Source organism: Chlamydomonas reinhardtii, chromosome 16 (genome assembly GCF_000002595.2).
Source record: "Chlamydomonas reinhardtii strain CC-503 cw92 mt+ chromosome 16, whole genome shotgun sequence".
Lineage (NCBI taxonomy): Eukaryota > Viridiplantae > Chlorophyta > Chlorophyceae > Chlamydomonadales > Chlamydomonadaceae > Chlamydomonas > Chlamydomonas reinhardtii.
Window position 1 is genome coordinate 969559 of NC_057019.1, and position 17730 is coordinate 987288.

Consider the following 17730-nt stretch of genomic DNA (forward strand, 5'->3'; position numbering starts at 1 on the left):
GCTCTGCCTCATACCATACAGCATGCCTTACATCTGACAGGATTGCGACAGCATGCCTGAGGCCAGAGCGCCGCGCTTCTGCACCCTGTTGCCTCGCTGCGGGCGCCTGGGCTAACCAAACGCGCAACAAAACGTTCCTATCATTACAGCGCCAATCGGTAGATGCACTGAATTGCCGCTCCACATAAGTCGCGCCGCGCACCTCGCAACACCCCGCATTCGTGTCGTTGTTGGGCCCAGGCCAGACCAGACCAGACTAGACCCGCGTGTTGCCGGCGCCAGTAAAGACACCGTAGCGACAGCTGGCGTACGGCCTTAACGACTCGAAACACACAACCGTATACCGCACGTCACAGGTCCCCACACGCCTCCAGGCACGGCATGTGCTGGCCCCCATCACCTTTACGATTCAACGCATCAGCGTTACAAACACAAAGTCTTGCTGCAAGACGAACCTAGTCGCCACGGCGTAGCGTCGTTAAAAACCACCCGCAAAGTTGCCGTACGCCGCCCCGTTGTCGTACTCCATTGGCCCGCCCCCGCCAATCAGTGCGTCCTCCTCGTCTGCCGCCGCCGCCGCCACTGGCTGCTGTGGCGCTGGTGGTGGCGCCGCCACTGCTGCTGCTTGCACCGGTGGCGCCGCCACTTGAGGTGCTGATGCCTGTGCAGTCGGCCCAGCGGATAGCAGGCAGGTAGAACGTCAGGTTACGGTGCAGCGCATGGTGAATTCCACGAAATGACTTGGCAATGGCACCGCGCGTGCTCGGGCCAACCCGTCAGAGCCTCGAACCACTAGTGGCGCACACTACCCTACGCCAGGTCGACCTGTTCCCATTCGTATAGAGTGGCACGGCACTACAAACTGCACCAGCACCCGCAACGGAATCACCACCCGCTGCTGCTCCCTTCCCCTCTCCTCCCCCCTCGTCTCCTCACCTGGGGCGGCGGTACCGCCGCTGCTACATGTCCGGGGTCGGCTGCGCCGGGCTGCACCACAGCGGCGGCGGCAGCGGCGGCCTGAGGCACGGGCGCTACAGCCGACGGCGGCTGAGGGGCCACAGGCACCACATGTGGCTGAGGTGCCACGTGCGGCTGCGCGGCATGCGGCCCTGCAGGAGCTGCAGCCGGCGCGGCGGCCGCCACAGGCGCCGCTGGCGCGGCCGCCACAGGCGCAGGCGCCCCCGTTGGCGCGGGTGACGCTTCCGTCCGCCGCCGCTTCCGTGACCCAAGGGTGCGGGGTAGCAGGAAGTAGAACTTCTTCTCGCCCAACATGAGCAAGTCGCGAGACTTGAGGGCGGTGGGAGGGGACTCGGGCGTGTAGAGGTGGAAGTTGCCGTCGCCGTGGTCCACGGACACGCCATTCTTGCCCAGCACCACCAGCTCGAACTGCTTCGTGTCAAAATTGTAGCGGATACTTGCGTGCTGCCGACTGATCGTGGTGCTGTCGCCAAGGATGAGGTCTAGCGTGCTGTTCTTGCTGTTTCGCCCCATTGTTATTTCATATCTACGCATGAAAAACTCAATTCCTTCGCCCTGGAGCTTGGCGAAGCCGCAACGCTGAAGGCGAGGGTCGCCCGGCATCGCGACTTCAGCCATTCCTAGCTAGACAAGGATTATGGTTTAATCAAATTGGGCAGAGCGATAGGTTGGGGCGCTCTTGAGTAGAGTCAAATTCAAACGGCTCCGTTACTACAACTGCCCGGAAAGACCGAGTGAGCTAGTATCAGACGTTGAGATAGGGTACAAGACAACCATGTGCACGTTGAGAGGTCAGCACGCTGATATGCACGTCTGCATGGGCGATGGCTGCCAGCACTGGAACTTGGCGTCTTGGCTGCCCCACGGTGCCCCCCCCCTCCCCCCCGCGTTCCCAATCCGGCCTGTAGGCCCTGCTGGCCCAGAGCGACACCTGGGCGCATCATGAGCCGTTTGAAATCCGATCACACGCCATGCGCACGCTCTATCCCCTGCGCATTCTCGCCTTGATGCCATCATATCCTCCACCCAGTTCCACCCTTTCTCCGGCACAACCGCGCGCAACCCCCCCCCCCGCCCCACGTGCTTGTGTGCCAGCCTCCCTTCCTCCCGTGCCTCCATTCCAGCGTCCCTCGCTTCCAACAACCTCGCTCACCACGGCACGCCGATCTCTGCAAGGATACTGCCCGGCCCCTTCTCCCGCACGAATCCCAGCTCCTCTTCGCTCCGAACCAGGATCGTCCCCGCAAACGCCAGGCTGTTCAACGCCAACGGCCCGCACCGCTCCGTACGGCGCGGCGCCAGCAGCAGCCACTGCCTCGTCATCAGCACATTGTACGACACCGATCCGGCGGCAACCGCCGCCGCCGTGGCGGCGTCGGTTGGCGAGGCGCCCGGCGGCAGCGCCGCCATGGCTGGCGGCGGGCTGTAGCTGTAGCCTGGGAAGGCCAGCTGTAGCAGCTTGTCGAAGGCGGCGCCCAGCTGCTCGGGCGAGGGGCTGTGTGGCACACGGGCGGGGGGTTGGGAGCGGGGAGCGGGGAGCGCATGTGCGTGTCGGGTTCGTGGGGGTGCGGAGTGAAGAGGGACGGTCCGTGCTGGGACCATAGCAGGCCATAGGCGTATTGGCATTAGCGGCATTGCAAGCACATACACACCCCTCTCCCGGGTACCTGTCAGGCAGCTGTGTGGCGAAGCACTGGTACGGCAGCTGCCGCAGCTGCAGCGGCTGTAGCGGCGCGGCGCCGCCGCCAGGGCCCGCCGCCGCCGCCGCCTCCACCAGGCCATCCACGGGCGCGCGCGGCGGCTGACCGTCCATGAAGGGCAGAGGAACCACCTGGAGGAACCGCGTGCGTCCGGGCGTGCATGCGCGCGTGTTTGCGTTATGAAGCATGTGCGTGTTCGTTTGTAAAGCACGTGGGGATAGTGTGTGTGCGTGTGCGTGTGTGGGAGGGGTGTGGGTGTGGGTGTGGGTGTGGGTGTGGGTGGGCGTGTAAGTGTAAGTGTGCTGTGGTAGGATTAGCAAAGCCAAGACCGTGTGCGTGCCTGCAAGCGATTTGCCACTACTACCGCTACCCGCGATGCAGGCACGTGTTCCGGCACGCTGGCCCCCCCGCCCCCCGCCCCCCGCCCCCCGCCCTCCGGCGCCGCCCCATCCCATGCCGCCCACCTGCAGGTGCTTGTGCGGCTGGCTGCGGCCGGACTCCGGGCCGCAGTTGTAGAAGGCGACACCGCCCTCGGGCATGGCCTGTGTAGGCGCGGCGTAGCAGTGCGGGCCAGCCCCTGATCCCAGTAGTTACAACGCCCTAGGCCGAAAGTTGCGCAGCCCTGGTTCAGCCACCACACACCACACACCAACGACGCCTGCCCGGCTGCGTGTTCGCGTGTTCATCACGAACGTACGGCATACCAGGGCCGCAACCAGCCAGAGGGCGCACGGACCCCCGGGCCCACCTGCAGCACCTCCAGGGCGGCGGCGAGGTCGGCTCCGTGCAGGGGCTCAGCCTGGCTCCTGCGCGAGGGCCGCATGAACGGCGTGGAGAAGGGAGAGGGGCGAGGCGAGGGGCGCAAACCAGCGAGCGGCGCGTCAAGCCGACAAGGAGCGGGCGCAGCACGGCACACATATCGTATGAATGTATTATGACCGAGAGCGGTGCACCAAGGCGGAACTGCGGCGCGCGAGCCCCCGCCTCCTTCGCATGCCCCCACAAGCCCCACAAGGCCCACAAACTCCACAAACCCCACAACTCTCCACAAACTCGACCACGCATCACCATCACCGCCATCACGCCCACCTGAACTGGTTGGTGATGACCAGCACGTGGTGGGCGACCACATTGAACTTGTTGAGCACGGCGGTGTGTGTGCCAGTGGGGCCCAGCGGCCCAACCGTCAGCTCGGGCTCGGGCGGCGAGAAGGGGTTGCGCCAGGGCGCGGGCGCGGGCGCAGATGGTGCGGCTGTGGAATGTGGAGGAGGGCAAAGCGGTGGGGTGCGAGGCATGGGCTGTTGGGCTTGGATGCGGTGTGTGCATGGACCACCTCGCCTCTCAACGCTGGCGGTTGATTCGCATACAACGTTTAACGCGTCGGGCAATGTAAACTAGGTCATCTAATTAGGATCAGGAGGATCCGCAAACAGAAGCGGCGAAAGCTGGGGGTACCTTATACCCAGCGGCGCACCTGCGGCCTTGTCCTGCGCGGGCTGCGGCGGCCCATTGGGTTTGGCTTTGAGCGCCGTGGCCACCCGCAACACAAATTCCACACCCAGACCCGCATCCCGACACATCTCCACCTGTGCGGCGGTGGCGAGGCAGCGATTGCGGTCGTCAGGCACGGAGCAGTACGCGGGCAAGTCGGCTGCCACTCCTGCCGCACACCACTTGCGTCAGCCACCGCATCGCCACAACCGGGGCCGCTGACTCACGCTTCTAACGTCCACTGCCCCTCCCCCGCCGGCCGCCACCTCAGCCACACCTGTGTGTCGGTTTTGCTGCACGCGCCCGACACCTGGGCCTTGTCGTACACTGACGCGATCTGGCGCCACAGGGCCGCCGGGTCCCGCGGCGCGCCGCCGGGCGACGCGGCTGTAGCAGCCGCCGCAGCAGCAGCCGAGGGAAACGAAGCAGCAGCTACGGACGCCATCCGGGTTGATTGGTGGTAGCTGGCAGCGCGCGAGAGGGGCACAAAACCCTGGGGAACCACGCCTGCAGCCCACGCGGAAGCCGCGGCCTGCAAGGCACGAAGGGTTGTGGGAAGGTGGCACCGGCACTGGGCACGTCATGCGTGATCACGGCGCCGTTCACACGATTCCCCCGGGAGCCGCCATCAAGGCAATCCCCGCTGCAAGGGGGTGTGAGGTTTTAGCCCTGCTCAAGTCATTGTGCCCTGCCGCCGCATGCAACACCCAGGACGCTGCCAACACACAAGCCACAGCGCCGGAGCCCGAGCCCCGGTGTTGTGCACGCCTTCCACTGGTGGACGGCCCGCGCGATACCTCCCGAGCCGCGCGCTTGGCTCTCCCGTACCTGAATGCGAGGCTGGTGCGTTCCCCGGGAGCAGCGCAAAGCTCGGCCGGGTAGCATTTACGTGGAAGCAATCGTGTCGCTGGCTCGGTGGTGTTTCAAAGCTGCAAATGGAGTTGTGTTTATGGACAATAATATGTATGCCTTCGAAGGGCGACAGAATAGCGATGAGTGCAAAGGCCATGCACTGAATACGCAATTTCTACAGTACAGTATACTCACGTTGTACATGCATTATCTCTCAATATCATTCTTTGATAGCCATCGCCGTTGAGCACTGCGACCTAATCGGTGCGCCCAAAACTCTGAGCCTCCGACCATCTTGCATCCTCTCCTTACTCGCGTTGCTCAATCGCGTCCAAAGCTGGCGCCACTTGACCTGTAGATGGCTGCATCGGGCGTATTGCCCGCAACCTTGCGCCTACCGGCCTCGGAAGCTCGGGGACCAGCGAGCGGTGTTGCGCGTGCGTCATCCACCCCCGCGGTGCCCAGAATGCGTCGCGCGGTCATGGGCGGGCTCTGGGCCGTGTCCCGGACCTCCCTGAGGAGCTCGGGACCAGCCGCCACGTGGGGCAGTGCGCAGCTGGCTAACAATGCCAATGCCGCTGCCATGGCAGCCTCACGTGGGGGCATCGGTGCCAGCAGCGGCAGCAGCGGCCGCGGGACTCGGGGAGCGGCGGTGGGCGGCGCGGCGGCGGCAGTGGGCGCCGAGGCTGGAGCCCGCCTGGAGGTGCGTGGGCACTGAGGTTGAGGCCTGTGACAGGCTCTAAGACTTTGCTGGCACGGGCTCAAAGGACATCACTAAGGCTTGCCAGAGTCCATGGCTACAGCTGACGCATCGTCATGCTCCTCCAGCTGTGGGGGCGGGCATTGCCGGATCAGCATGGCTCCCCAGACCGCCTGATCAACAAATATCTAGCTGACAATACCTAGCTAACTGTCCAACAAACTGACCGGATGACTTGCTGCCACGCTGTGCGCCGCAGAGCCTGCCCTGGGCTCACACCTTTGTGAATGAGCTGCCCGCGGACCCCAACACCACCAATGTCGTACGTCAGGTGAGTGTGCGCATTTGCACGTGTACGAGCGTGTGTTTGTCAATTGATGAGTGTGTACCTTTGCGTGTTGCATGCACGCGTATTTGTATGGCATAGGCACCTGGGTGTGGATGGCCGCTGACTGATGCAAGGGCCGGGCGCGGCGGCCGGGGCTGTGGTATGCCAGTCGCCTCAAATGATCCGTCTTCCTGCCTCTCTTCTGTCAACCCCTCGACTGCAGGTAGAAGGGGCGCTGTTCACGCCCGTACAGCCCACGCCCCCCGACGGTGTGCCGTACACCATCACCTACTCAGCCAAGGTACGTGTCAGCCATGCCGTACGAGCCACATCATGACGTTGCACAAGCCACTTGAAGGAGGAGGTACCGTGTCTGACCTGGAGCAGCCCTGTCAGCGACCCTGGGCCTCTCACTATGTGGGAATGGGCCCTCGCCTCTCCCCCACCTGGCTACGCCTTCACTTCTTAGTTAATCATAAATAATCATGAATGTAACCGCCACATCCCGCCCCATGGTTCCGGGTCTTCTTTGGGGTCTTCTTTTTTTGGGATTGTAACAGGCCAACCCCATGCCCACCACCACCCCATCCGCCCGTCACACACACACGCACACCGCAGGTGGCCCGGCTGCTGGGTCTGGACCCCACCGAGTGCGAGCGGCCCGAGTTTGCGCTGGTCATGAGCGGCGCCGCGCCGCTGCCGGGCGCCCGGCCCTTCGCCGCCTGCTACGGCGGACACCAGTTCGGCCAGTGGTGAGCAGGCGCATGGGAGGTGCGGGAAGGTGTGGGGTGGGAGCTGGAGGTGGGGGCGTGATGTGGCTTGTAGGTGGAAGTGACTGAGTGCACTTTGTGCCACACACACGCGCCCCCTTTGCGCTTGTTTTGTCCTTGTGCTCTTGAAACGCAAACACACACACACACACACACACACACACACACACACACACACACACACACACAGTATACTCTGAAGGTAATCCGCGGCCGTAATTCTGCATCGCATACACTGTCCTACGCGTAATGTTTTCCTTGTGCTCTTTAACACACACACACACACACACTGCTTGGCTCCTCGCAGGGCGGGTCAGCTGGGAGACGGTCGCGCCATCACCCTCGGCGAGGTGCGCCGTGCGGTGTGCGGGGTGCGCCGGAGGCGTGCTGGAGGCTCGTGGGGGTGATTCCGTCATATACGGTATTATAGACATGGCGTTAAAGGCTCTCCTCAGAGCCAAGAAGCCATGGACATACGCGGTCTGTGCGCCACGCATGGCGATACGGCCATCGGTAGTGTCACAGCCACCCGCTCGCGCACACGGCCGCCCGCCCCCCGCCCCCCGCGCCCCGCCCCCCCACACACGCGCTGTGCCGCACAACATGTTGCCCCACGTTGAGAATCACGCGGCGCCCCAGGCCCCCTGACCTTTACCTGCACCCGCGCCCCCTACCTGACTGTTTGCACCTGCACCACCCTCCCTGACCGCATGACCGCCTTTGCCCGCACCTGGCCCTGTGCCGTGCAGGTGGTGAACCCCGCCACGGGCGGCCGCTGGGAGCTGCAACTCAAGGGCGCAGGCAAGACGCCCTACAGGTGGGGTGGGGGGGTGGGGGGCGGGTGGGGGTAGGGGGATGGGTTGTGTGTGTGTGTGTGTGTGTGTTTGTGTGTGTGTGTGTGGTGTGTGTGTGTGTGTGTGTAAATTCCAGCCCAAGCTGGTGCACAGGCGCGGGGGTAGGTTTATTCCATACCCAAAGAAATCAAGACAGGGGGCGTGTGGGGGCGTGTGGAAGCTAGGAAAGCGGAAGGGGAAGGGGCCGACGCATGGCGTGTGCGTGGTTCGTGGGCGTGGTACGTGGCACATGGGGGCGCCTCACAGCCACACCGCATGGCTCCATGACTGCACATCTCCTGCAACCACCCGCTAACCACCCCACCTACCGCCACCACCGAAACCCACCGCACGTCCTGCCAACTCCATCCTCCTCCCGTATCCTACTGCCGCCTGCCTCTGCGCTCCCCCCTCCCCCTCCCCCTCTCCCCCTCCCCCTCTCCCTCTCCCCCTCTCTCTGCCGCAGCCGCCGTGCCGACGGCCGCGCCGTGCTGCGCTCCAGCCTGCGCGAGTTCGTGGCCAGCGAGGCCATGGCGGCCCTGGGTGTGCCCACCACCCGGGCCCTGAGCCTGGTGGGAACAGGTGGGCGGGAGGGGGCGGTGGGAGCGGTGGGAGCGGTGGGCGGGAGTGGGGAGGGCGGGCTGCAGGGGTATGTGGTCTTCGGTTGCAATACACAACAGGCGCCACACTACACCATGCACTACACGGTGGCGCCGTGTTGTTCACAAACTGCTCTCCGTACAAAACTGCCCAAGCCCAGGTGACAAGGTGCTTCGCGACATGTTCTACAACGGCAACGCCAAAATGGAACAGGTGCGTGTGTTTGTGATGTTGTTGTCCATGTGTGTGATGGTGCTATGCCTGGGCACACGGGTGAGGGCATGGTGAGGGTGTGGGCGCGTCCACGCACGGAGACCCTGGTGGTTCGTAGGTGTAGTTGTTGCATTGGCGCACTTGCATGTACGCGCATCGGCGCGTGTAGGCATGAAGGCGTATCGGGATCAAGGTACGTCCACTTGCAACAAGCAACATGCCGCAGCACATGCCCTGCGCTCTGCATGACAGTAAAACCTCTCCTACATGCAGGGTGCGGTGGTGTGCCGTGTGGCGCCGTCGTTCGTGCGCTTCGGCACCTTCCAACTGCCCGTCAGCCGCGGCGCCGGCGAGGTGCGCACACTCCTGAACACTGGTGGTTGAGCCCGGTGTTGGATGTGTGGCATTCTTGGGGCAGTGAGCTAGCCCCGCGCCACGCTTGTGCCGCTGCTGACTTGCTATTCCCGACCGCCCTAATCGTTCTGCACCCCTGCCGTACGCAACGTACTGTGTACGGCCTGCCTGCTGCTGCTGCTGCTGCTGCTGCCGTACAGGTGGGACTGGTCAAGATGGCGGCTGACTGGGTGATCAAGCACCACATGCCGCACCTGGCAGGTGAGGGAGAGGGCACGTGTGTGTGTGTGGTGTGTGTGTGTGGTGTGTTTTGTGTGTTTGTGTTTGAAGGGGGGAGAGCTGAGAGTGAGAGGAAGGATCTGTGGGCAGGGGGGATAGGTGCCTTCGGCGCGGTAAGGGTGCCCCCATGGGCGTCCCGTGAGCGCGTATTTGGCCGTGCTTACAGTCCGTGCTGCCGGACCGCCTGTAAACAAAAGCGTGTGTTTGGCCTGGCTGCCGGACCGCCTGCCAAGGTGGAGGAGCGGCCGCCTCACCGCCTTGCCAGCGGCCCATCCCATCATGGCATCACCCCTTCAACCCACTTCCATTCCGCCCCACAAACACCCGCCTAACACCTGCCTTGCCTTCCTTCCACTTCCTTCTCCGCCTCCTCCTTTCCCTTCCTCCTGTCGCCCCTGCAGCCGAGCCGGAGCCCTACCTGGGCCTGTTGCGGGAGGCCTGCGCCCGCACCGGGCGGCTGGTGGCGCAGTGGCAGGCGCTGGGGTTCGTGCACGGCGTGTTGAACACCGACAACATGAGCATCCTGGGGCTCACCATCGACTACGGTGCGGCGGGGAGGGGGGGGCGAGGGGGAAGGGGCTGCGAGGTTGTGGCAGCAGGCACAGGGGGAATAGGCAGCGGGGGCAGCCGGCGGTGTGTGTGTGTGTGTGTGTGTGTGTGTGTGTGTGTGTGTGTGTGTGTGTGTGTGTGTGTGTGTGTAGATACCAGCCCAAACTAAACCAAACCCAATGCAATGGGGATGGACGGGGGCACAGGTGGGATGGGCTGCGGGCTGGTGGGTGCTCAAGTGCTGGTGGGATACTTGCTCCGGCCGCAGCCCTGTAGTCCCCTGCTCGTCCTCCGTGTTAGTCGGGTCTTGCAATTGTCTACCCCCACACGCACCTGCACACGTTGCCCCCTTTTCGTTGGGCTCGGGCATATTTACCCACCACCCCCACCACCACCACCACCACCACCACCACCACCACCACCGCGCAACCCACACACACGCACACGTCCACAGGCCCGTACGGCTTCCTGGATGTGTTCGACCCGGACTGGACCCCCAACCTCACGGACGCCAGCGGTCGCAGGTGCGGGTGTGGCCGGACCCGACACACGCAGTGCGATGCAACTTGACACCTCAACCGCCGCCGCCAACAACCTTCCGCTACCCCCCTCTGCTCCCCACGCCTCCCAAGCCGCACCTCCTTCAACTAAGCATGCCTGGAACCCCCACCCAACCACCCACCCAACCACCCACTCAACCAACCAACCCAACCACCAACCACCTGCCCGCACAGGTACTCGTACCGCAACCAACCCGAGGCGGGGCAGTTCAACGTGGTGATGCTGGGCAACGCCCTCCTGGCCGCAGACCTGCTGGGGCGGGAGGCGGCCACGGAGGCGCTGGTCGGGTACAGCGAGGTACGGCACGCGTGTGGGGGGGGGGGAGGGGGCGGGGGGTGTAGATACCAGCCCATACTAAACCAAACCCAATGCGATAGAGCGAGGAGGAGAGCGTGGTCGATGCTTGACAACGGAGTGGCACGCGACAATGGTCCCCATTCCCGAAATGCACCGAGTCCCCAGGTTCCCAGCAAAACATCCCGCAAACCGGTAGAAAGAAGGCGATGAGCTCTTCGGTTTTGCGCGTGTGGGCGGTGCTGACGGTAGCCGCCTTCGAAATTGCCACCCAGGCTCAAACACACGCACGCACGGGGGGTGTACGTGTGCGTGTGCTGCTGTGAAGGGGCAAGAGTTTGGTGGAGAGGGGCTTTACGGGGTTCGGGCGGGTTGGAGGGCGTGGCGTGCGCCGCCGCAGCCGCCGCGGGAGTGCTGCTGGTGGCATACGTGACGCACCAGGCGTGTGTGTGCCTCTATGTGCCTGCCGCATACACCGAGCGCCAGTGTCCACTTATCCACCGGTGCCTGGCGAGCCTGGCTAGTTTGGGGTTTCGTTTTGACTACCCCACCCGCCAACCCGCTCACCCGCTCACCCACCTGCCCACCCACCCACCCGCACACCCACTCGCCCATGCAGGTCCTGTCCACCACCTACAACCAGCTCATGGCAGCCAAGCTGGGACTCAAGGAGTACGACAGGACCCTGGCGCAGGTGCGTGTGTGTGTCGGTGTGTGTGTGTGTTAAAAAAACGAAACGAAAGCCCGCCCAGACGACGCCGGAGTTACTTACGGATACCTACCAATTTACCGAGCGTCGCGTGGTTGCCGTCACCCAGGTAGTCATACTTACCCGCGATGAGCCTGTAACCCCACGGGCGACCATTCGGCCTGACCCCGCGATGCACCTGTATGCGTCCATGCTCCGCACCCTGGGCGCGCTAAACAACGTTTACCCGTGTGTGTGTGTGTGTGTGTGTGTGTGTGTGTGTGTGCGTGTGTGCGTGTGTGTGTGTGTGCGCGCGCCAGTGTGTGTGTTGTGATTGCGTGAGTGCGTTCTTCTTGAGCATTAGATACAGCTGATGCCGCAAGATGCCGTATCGTGCTGTTCACATGCTGCTGATGCTGACCCAACCTCTCCTCCCCACACACGCGCCACACGCCCACACCCACATGCACAGTCGTTGCGCTGATGTTTCCTTGTGCTCTTTAACGCAGGAGCTGATGAAGATGATGTACACAGACGATGCCGACTTCACCAACACCTTCAGAGCCCTGTGTGACATCGGTAGCGGCGGCGGCAGCAGCTCGGAGGAGGGCGGCGGTGCGGCGGCGGAGGGGCCGCAGCAGCTGCCGGGGCGCCTGGCGGCGGCTCTGAATCGCGGTCAGCCTCTGAGTGAGGAGCGGGCGGCGGCGTGGCGGCAGTGGCTGCAAGCGTACCAGGCCAGGTGTGTGCGTGCGTGCGTGCGTGCGTGCGTGCGTGCGTGGGTGCCTGATGTATATGCGGCGACTGTATCCGTGAGGTTTTGGTGCGACGGGCTTGATCACGGGGCGAAACGGAAGTGCAGCGGGGCAGGCCAAGATGTGGTCCCCGCGCACTTGTAACCACCGCGCCAGCGCCAGCGCCAGCGCCAGGGCAGGGGCTCGGTCCCCTGGACCTGGAAGTCGCCGCCGGTACCAACGACGCGACCATGGGCCGACGTTGTGGCACTTCACCCCCATCCCGCCCCTATTGGGCTCGGGCACATACCCCGCCCCCCCCCCTTTAGTTTAGTTTGGGCTGGTATTTACAACCCCCCTTCAACCCTGTCCTCCGCTCTGCCGGCTGCAGGCTCCGAGCGGACGGCACACCGGATGCCGAGCGCCAGGCGGCACAGCGGCTGGCGTGCCCCAAGTTCATCCCCCGCCAGCACCTGCTGCAGGTGCCCGTGCGCGTGTGTGAAGGAACCGTCAGGGAACCCATTGTGCTTTCACCAATTTAATAGCACCAAAGAGGAGACACAGGGTTTGGGTGGTGTGCGCGTGGGTGCGTGGGTGGGTGGGGGGTCAGTGCCGCTGTGCTTGCGTATCAGATGACACATGCTGACATATGCTGACACGTGCCTGTGCGGTGCGAAGTGTGTCGAGTGGAAGAAGAGGCAGGACAGCGCCGCGATACCAAAACTGGACACGAGTGTCCGCGTGTTTTAGCGTGCCTGTGTTTCTGTGCGTGCGTGTTTTAATGTGCATGTGTGCCTGCCTCTGTGTGTGTGCAGTGGGCCATCGAGGCGGCGGAGCAGGGCGACTACAGCGAACTGGAGGCGCTCATGGAGGTGCTGGAGAGGTAGGGGCCAGAGGGCGTGCGCAGGCGGGCGTGCGGTAGACTTGGCAGGCTGGGACAGGCCGGGAGGCCGGGAGACTGGGCTAGAGAGGGTGTCACTACAGAGTGGGCAGCCGGCGAGGGGCAAGAGCGCGCCTGCTGCTGTGCCCTGTGTCCCAGGTCCCTACAGGTAGCAGAAACGCACACACATGCCGCGCGTTTCTCCGTTTCCCACGTCCACATCGGCATCATCACACACACACACACACACACACACACACACACACACACACACACTTGCGCACGCGCGCGCACATACACATACCTTCCTCCTTTCTTAACACACGCAGGCCGTACGACGAGCAGCCCGAGGCGCCTGCCAAGTACTCGGCCCCGCCGCCGCCCGACATGGAGGGGCGGCCGGGCGTATGCATGCTGTCCTGCTCGTCATGAGGCGGAGGAGGAGGCGGTGCTGGAGCTGGGGCTGGAGCTGGGGCTGTGTGGGAAGCAGGGGAGGAACCTGCTGGGAACACACAGCTTGTCGCTGGAGCTGGGGGTGCTGGGGAAGCTGGTAATGGGGTGCTGGGACGTGTCGGGGACTCGGAAAGCATGCAGAGCTGGACCATGCAGAGCCCCGGCGGTGAATAACTGGTAGACGAGTTGTGATGGCGGCGTGATGCAGACCTGGCGGGGTCTGGCGGCGGGGTCTGGTGGCACCGAATGGTGGGAGTTGTAGTGCTGAGGTCGGGCTTGGGCGCGCCACGCACGGGGAGCCCTCGCGGGTGACGAGCTGCGGACCAGCGGTATATGGGACATGAAAAAGGCAAAGCAAGTGTCTAATGTAGTTGCGGCCTGATAAACAAAATGGCACCCAGCCCAGGCACCGACGATCATGGAAATACGTCGCCCCCACGCTGGAGACTGCGGACCAGCGGTGTGGTGGAGACGTGCAGGAGGCAGCAGGCGGTAGGGCTGGGTAGCTGGCGCGTGCGGGCCCGGCTTAGGAGTGGGCTGGCGCGTGGGTGCCGCCGCGTATCCGGGAGCCTTCAAATCAGGGGAGGGCCTCCCCTGCTGAACATTACCGTAGGCATCCCATTACAAAACTGCCTGCGTCTTTCAGCAGGGCCTGCCGATGTCGGGTTCTGTAACCAAGGCATTGTACAATGTCCCCCAGACCCCAACACAGCCGCGGCGCGCATACGTCCGAGGAAAGCTAGGTGGATGAATCAATGGCAACTGCATGCGCCACACACGACCTGAACGATTTGTGCTCTTCACAATGAATATATACATGTTAGAGGAAGATATCCCCCAATCCCTCATCATCCTGACAGCCATTAGCACAGCAGCTCACCCTGCTCCCTCAGGTGTGAATGTCACGAGTGTCATGGTCAGGTCACGCGCGCACCAGCAAACCGTACTGGTCCAGAAGTTCAGTCAAACACAGCCGTACAAAAAGACCGATGCACGGCAAGTCCGGGATCCTCATTCGTTTTCGCATTAAAAGACAAAACATCAAGCGCTCTTACAGCATCAAAAAGCTCAGCGCGAAGGCGGCCACCAGGGCCATTGCCGACATGCGCACGCCCGAGGCGGCGCCGCCGCTGCCGCCGCCGGCCCCGGTGGTGGCGGTCACGGTCAGGCTGGCGGTGTTGGAGGGGTCGGTGGAGCTGAGGTAGGCCGAGGTGGTGGTCTGGGTGGGGTCTGTGGGCGCGCGGGAGGGAAACAAGAGGCGCGTCAGCGGGCGTGTGTTGTGCTGCAGTCTTGGTGGCATGCAGGTGCAGCCAAACACGTTCCCGTTGCCAGGGCCCTCACCTGCCTCCCCCTACAATGCTCCCATCACGCCGAGCACTACCAGCGCCCAACACGACAACCCTTGGCACGCAACGCCATGCGCCTCACCGTAGTAGATCGCCGAGGCGTTGTACTTGGCGGGGTTGGGCAGCAGCATGATCACCTGCGTCGCGCTGCGGTCCTCCATGTCCTCCTGGTCGTCGTCCGAACCACCGCCCGAGGCCGTCACGGTCGCGCTGGCGCTGGCGCTCATGGTGCCGTTGGCGGTGGCGTTAGTCATGACCGTGGCGTTAGTCATGACCATGGAAGCGGAGGCGGTGGCGTTGGCGGCGAGCACGGTGACGGACACGGGCATCTGGGTGGTGCCGCTGGTGCCGTCCAGGGCGTAGTTGAGGAAGGACAGGTAGGAGGTGTAGTTGGTGCCCAGCTGGATCTTGAGGTTGGAGGCCACAGAGGGGCTGGCGGTCGAGTCAACTGGTAAGAGGAGGTGGAGGCGAGAGGCAGGAGGCGGGGGCGGGGGAGGTCAGGTGGCAGATGAGTGCGATTGGACAGGGTAAGGGGCAATTGAGACGTCGCTGACTCGCTGGCAGGCTGGTAGTTTGCTGGTGGCGCATGAGTAAGGGTCTGGCAGTGCGGGCAGTGGCGCTGTGAGCAGGTGTCTGCTGGTAAGGCCGGTGTTGCAAGACTGCGAACGCGACCGACACGACACGGTGCCACCGACCATGGCGCAGTGCTGCGAGTTCAGCGGGTGCATGAAGGTGCGCGATGGCGATGGCGCACACACCAAAACATCCACTCACCGGGCTGGGTGGTGGCGGATGCGTTGTTGGCGAGCATCAGCTGCAGCGACACGCGCAGGGTGTTGTTGACGTTGCAGAAGGGCCAGTTGCGCACCAGCACCGAGAACTTGAGGCCGTTGGCCGGGATGGACAACTTGGCGTCGCCGTACGGCAGGCTCAGAGCGCCGTCCATGCCGAACAGCAGGCTCACGTCAAGGGCTGGGGAAGTGGAAGGGAAGGGGGGCAAGGGATTGGGGGCAAGGGATTGAGGCTAGGTTTAATCTATAGCATGGGTAATCAGTGTTGACAGCAGCGCATACTGTATTGCGGCGCGGGGTAACACCAACGACTAAAGAAGACGAAGTAATATAAAGGCGTAACCGCTAACTTAGGAGCTGCCATGGTACTCACTGGGGGCAGGGGCGGCCTGCTGCAGCATGCGGCGGCCGCCTGCAGACACGGTGGTGGAGGCGGAGACAGACACGCTGCCCGAGCCGCTGGTGGGGCTGGGGCTGGGGCTGGGGGATGGAGAAGGAGAGGGAGAGGGCCTGGGCGAGGGGGACGGCGAGGGGGTGTTGGGGCAGGCGGAGCGGAAGTTGGACACCAGGGCAGGCTGCACCGACACGTTGGCGAAGCTGGAGGTCACGTTGCCGATGGTGAGGTTGCCGGTGGAGATGGTGACAGCGCTCGAGGCGTCCGCCAGCGAGTTGATGTAGTGGCCGCGGACGGGGCGGCCTTGGGCGTCCAGCTCAACCACCTTGCCGAACTTCCTGTGGTGGTGGTGGTGGTGGTGGTGGTGGTGGTGGGCAGGTGAAAGGGCGTGAGGAACGGCTCTTCAGCGAGTGTTGGATACGCCGCCACTGGGTGCGGCTTAGTCCGTGAGGACAGGCCAGGTGCCCAGGCGCCCCAGGGGCAGCAAGAGACAAAGGAGTTGCAACGCATGCGCATGACTCACAGGGTGAGGTAGACGGAGGGGTCGCTGTAGTTGGGATAGATGCGCACAATCGCGGACCGGCCCAGCAGTGCGACCTTCCGGGGCGACTTGCGGTCATCGAACTGCAGGGGCAGCAAGATGCGGGGAGGTAGGGATCAAGGTAGGGAGGGGTGTCAACAGCATGGGGGAGGGTTTATGTACTTCATGTGCCCGAGCCCAACGAGGTGGTCCCAGCATGTATGTCCGTCTTGGGGGTGGTGGCCCAGGAGAAGGGCGGGGCTGGTGCCACGGTGCCACCAGCGTGTCCCCGGTGCAATCTCCCCTCGACCTGCCTCGGTCTCGCCGCGAGAGTTGGGAACACCCCACTGACGCGGCCGGTCGTCGTCGCCACGAGGGGCCCGAACCGTCATGCCAGCGTTGCCGTTCAGGGCGGCGGCGCACTTGTCCTTATTGTCAATGCCAGCTTGCTTGCACGCGATGTCGGCAAGGGTGCAGGTGGAATCCAGGCCTGCCTGTAAAGACAGGGGAGTAAGTATGATCAAGGACGTGCACTATACATGGCGACAGGCGACCGACACGGGTCGCTAAAGTTATTTGTGGGGGGAGCTCCGGACAGCCACGTGCACACCTGCTTGCACGCAGTCGCTGTGGCGTTGCCGAGCATATTGTTCATCGTCGCGTTTAGCATGCCCAGTGTCCCGTTTAGCATATTCGCAATAGTTCCATTCATGAAGTCGCCGAACGTCACTGCGCGAGCAAGGACAAGGGAGCTTACTGGTGGGAGCTGCATGTGCGGATAGACATGTCAGCTTCAACCTATGGTGCCAGGTCAAGCGTTAATGCCGTCTTTGAATCGCCCACTCACCGTTCAGCCCAGCTCCCGCGTTGCCATCAATGCGTGGCGGAATGTCTGCGGCGAGAGCTCCGCACGCGAGCCCCAGAATCAGGGCAAGTGCCAGCTGACACTTCATGGCGGCTATGTTTGCACCAAGATACCGCTGAAATAGATTGCTCTTAGTTGGCTTGATCAGAGGAGGTTTGGGTTTGGTGTCCGAGCGGTGGAACTTATTCCGCCGAGAGTCTGATTGACTTTGTTTGTTGATGTCCGTTGTCAGCGTGCGAAGCTATGGAATGAGGTGTAAAGGAAACAGCTGGCCGGTTCGGCTCAAATAGTGCGGCCCATGCGCTCTCACACCGCGGGAAGGCGACGGTAGCGTGTACTGCTGAAGTTCGTGGATGCGAAGGTGCCAGCGTCCGTCATCTTGCTGTTTTTATCACAGCTTCCTTTAGATGAACTTTGGAGCAAAGCTGGTGTCGCTGGCGTAGCCTCGTCGTCTCCCTGCCGGCTGTTCGTGTGCCGTGGTGTGCCCGACGCGAGCTTACCGCCTCCCGCGACCTCGAGTCAGGGTGTGACCAAGGTCCTAACATGTACGAAATACAAAA

General features: G+C 63.4%; 4 protein-coding genes across 4 annotated transcripts; 1 reads left to right on the plus strand and 3 right to left on the minus strand.

Moving 5' to 3' along the window:
- Positions 1–15: 15 nt before the first annotated feature.
- CHLRE_16g648800v5 (uncharacterized protein) lies at positions 16–1690 on the minus strand. The gene is made up of 2 exons (XM_043070760.1): positions 937–1690; positions 16–661 (listed from the first exon to the last, which is right to left on the minus strand). The coding sequence occupies exons 1-2, from the start codon at positions 1489–1491 to the stop codon at positions 479–481; spliced, it is 738 nt and encodes a 245-aa protein (XP_042915403.1). The 5' UTR covers positions 1492–1690; the 3' UTR covers positions 16–478.
- Positions 1691–1739: 49 nt separating this feature from the next.
- CHLRE_16g648850v5 (uncharacterized protein) lies at positions 1740–5115 on the minus strand. Its single transcript, XM_043070761.1, has 8 exons — positions 4998–5115; positions 4447–4701; positions 4153–4264; positions 3768–3930; positions 3427–3484; positions 3143–3220; positions 2646–2809; positions 1740–2473 (listed from the first exon to the last, which is right to left on the minus strand). Exons 1-8 carry the CDS (start codon positions 5052–5054, stop codon positions 2128–2130), a joined length of 1233 nt encoding a protein of 410 aa, XP_042915404.1. The 5' UTR covers positions 5055–5115; the 3' UTR covers positions 1740–2127.
- A 110-nt stretch (positions 5116–5225) lies between these two features.
- CHLRE_16g648900v5 (uncharacterized protein) lies at positions 5226–13940 on the plus strand. Its single transcript, XM_043070762.1, has 18 exons — positions 5226–5724; positions 5981–6052; positions 6273–6350; positions 6668–6801; positions 7127–7169; positions 7569–7636; positions 8119–8234; positions 8413–8465; positions 8739–8819; positions 9020–9080; positions 9500–9643; positions 10102–10171; positions 10382–10505; positions 11122–11196; positions 11700–11929; positions 12313–12403; positions 12737–12804; positions 13131–13940. Exons 1-18 carry the CDS (start codon positions 5503–5505, stop codon positions 13231–13233), a joined length of 1833 nt encoding a protein of 610 aa, XP_042915405.1. The 5' UTR covers positions 5226–5502; the 3' UTR covers positions 13234–13940.
- A 39-nt stretch (positions 13941–13979) lies between these two features.
- Positions 13980–17685, minus strand: CHLRE_16g648950v5 (uncharacterized protein). The gene is made up of 8 exons (XM_043070763.1): positions 17153–17685; positions 16916–17034; positions 16620–16799; positions 16309–16409; positions 15765–16123; positions 15375–15572; positions 14683–15048; positions 13980–14484 (listed from the first exon to the last, which is right to left on the minus strand). The coding sequence occupies exons 2-8, from the start codon at positions 17015–17017 to the stop codon at positions 14306–14308; spliced, it is 1485 nt and encodes a 494-aa protein (XP_042915406.1). The 5' UTR covers positions 17018–17034; positions 17153–17685; the 3' UTR covers positions 13980–14305.
- Positions 17686–17730: the final 45 nt, after the last annotated feature.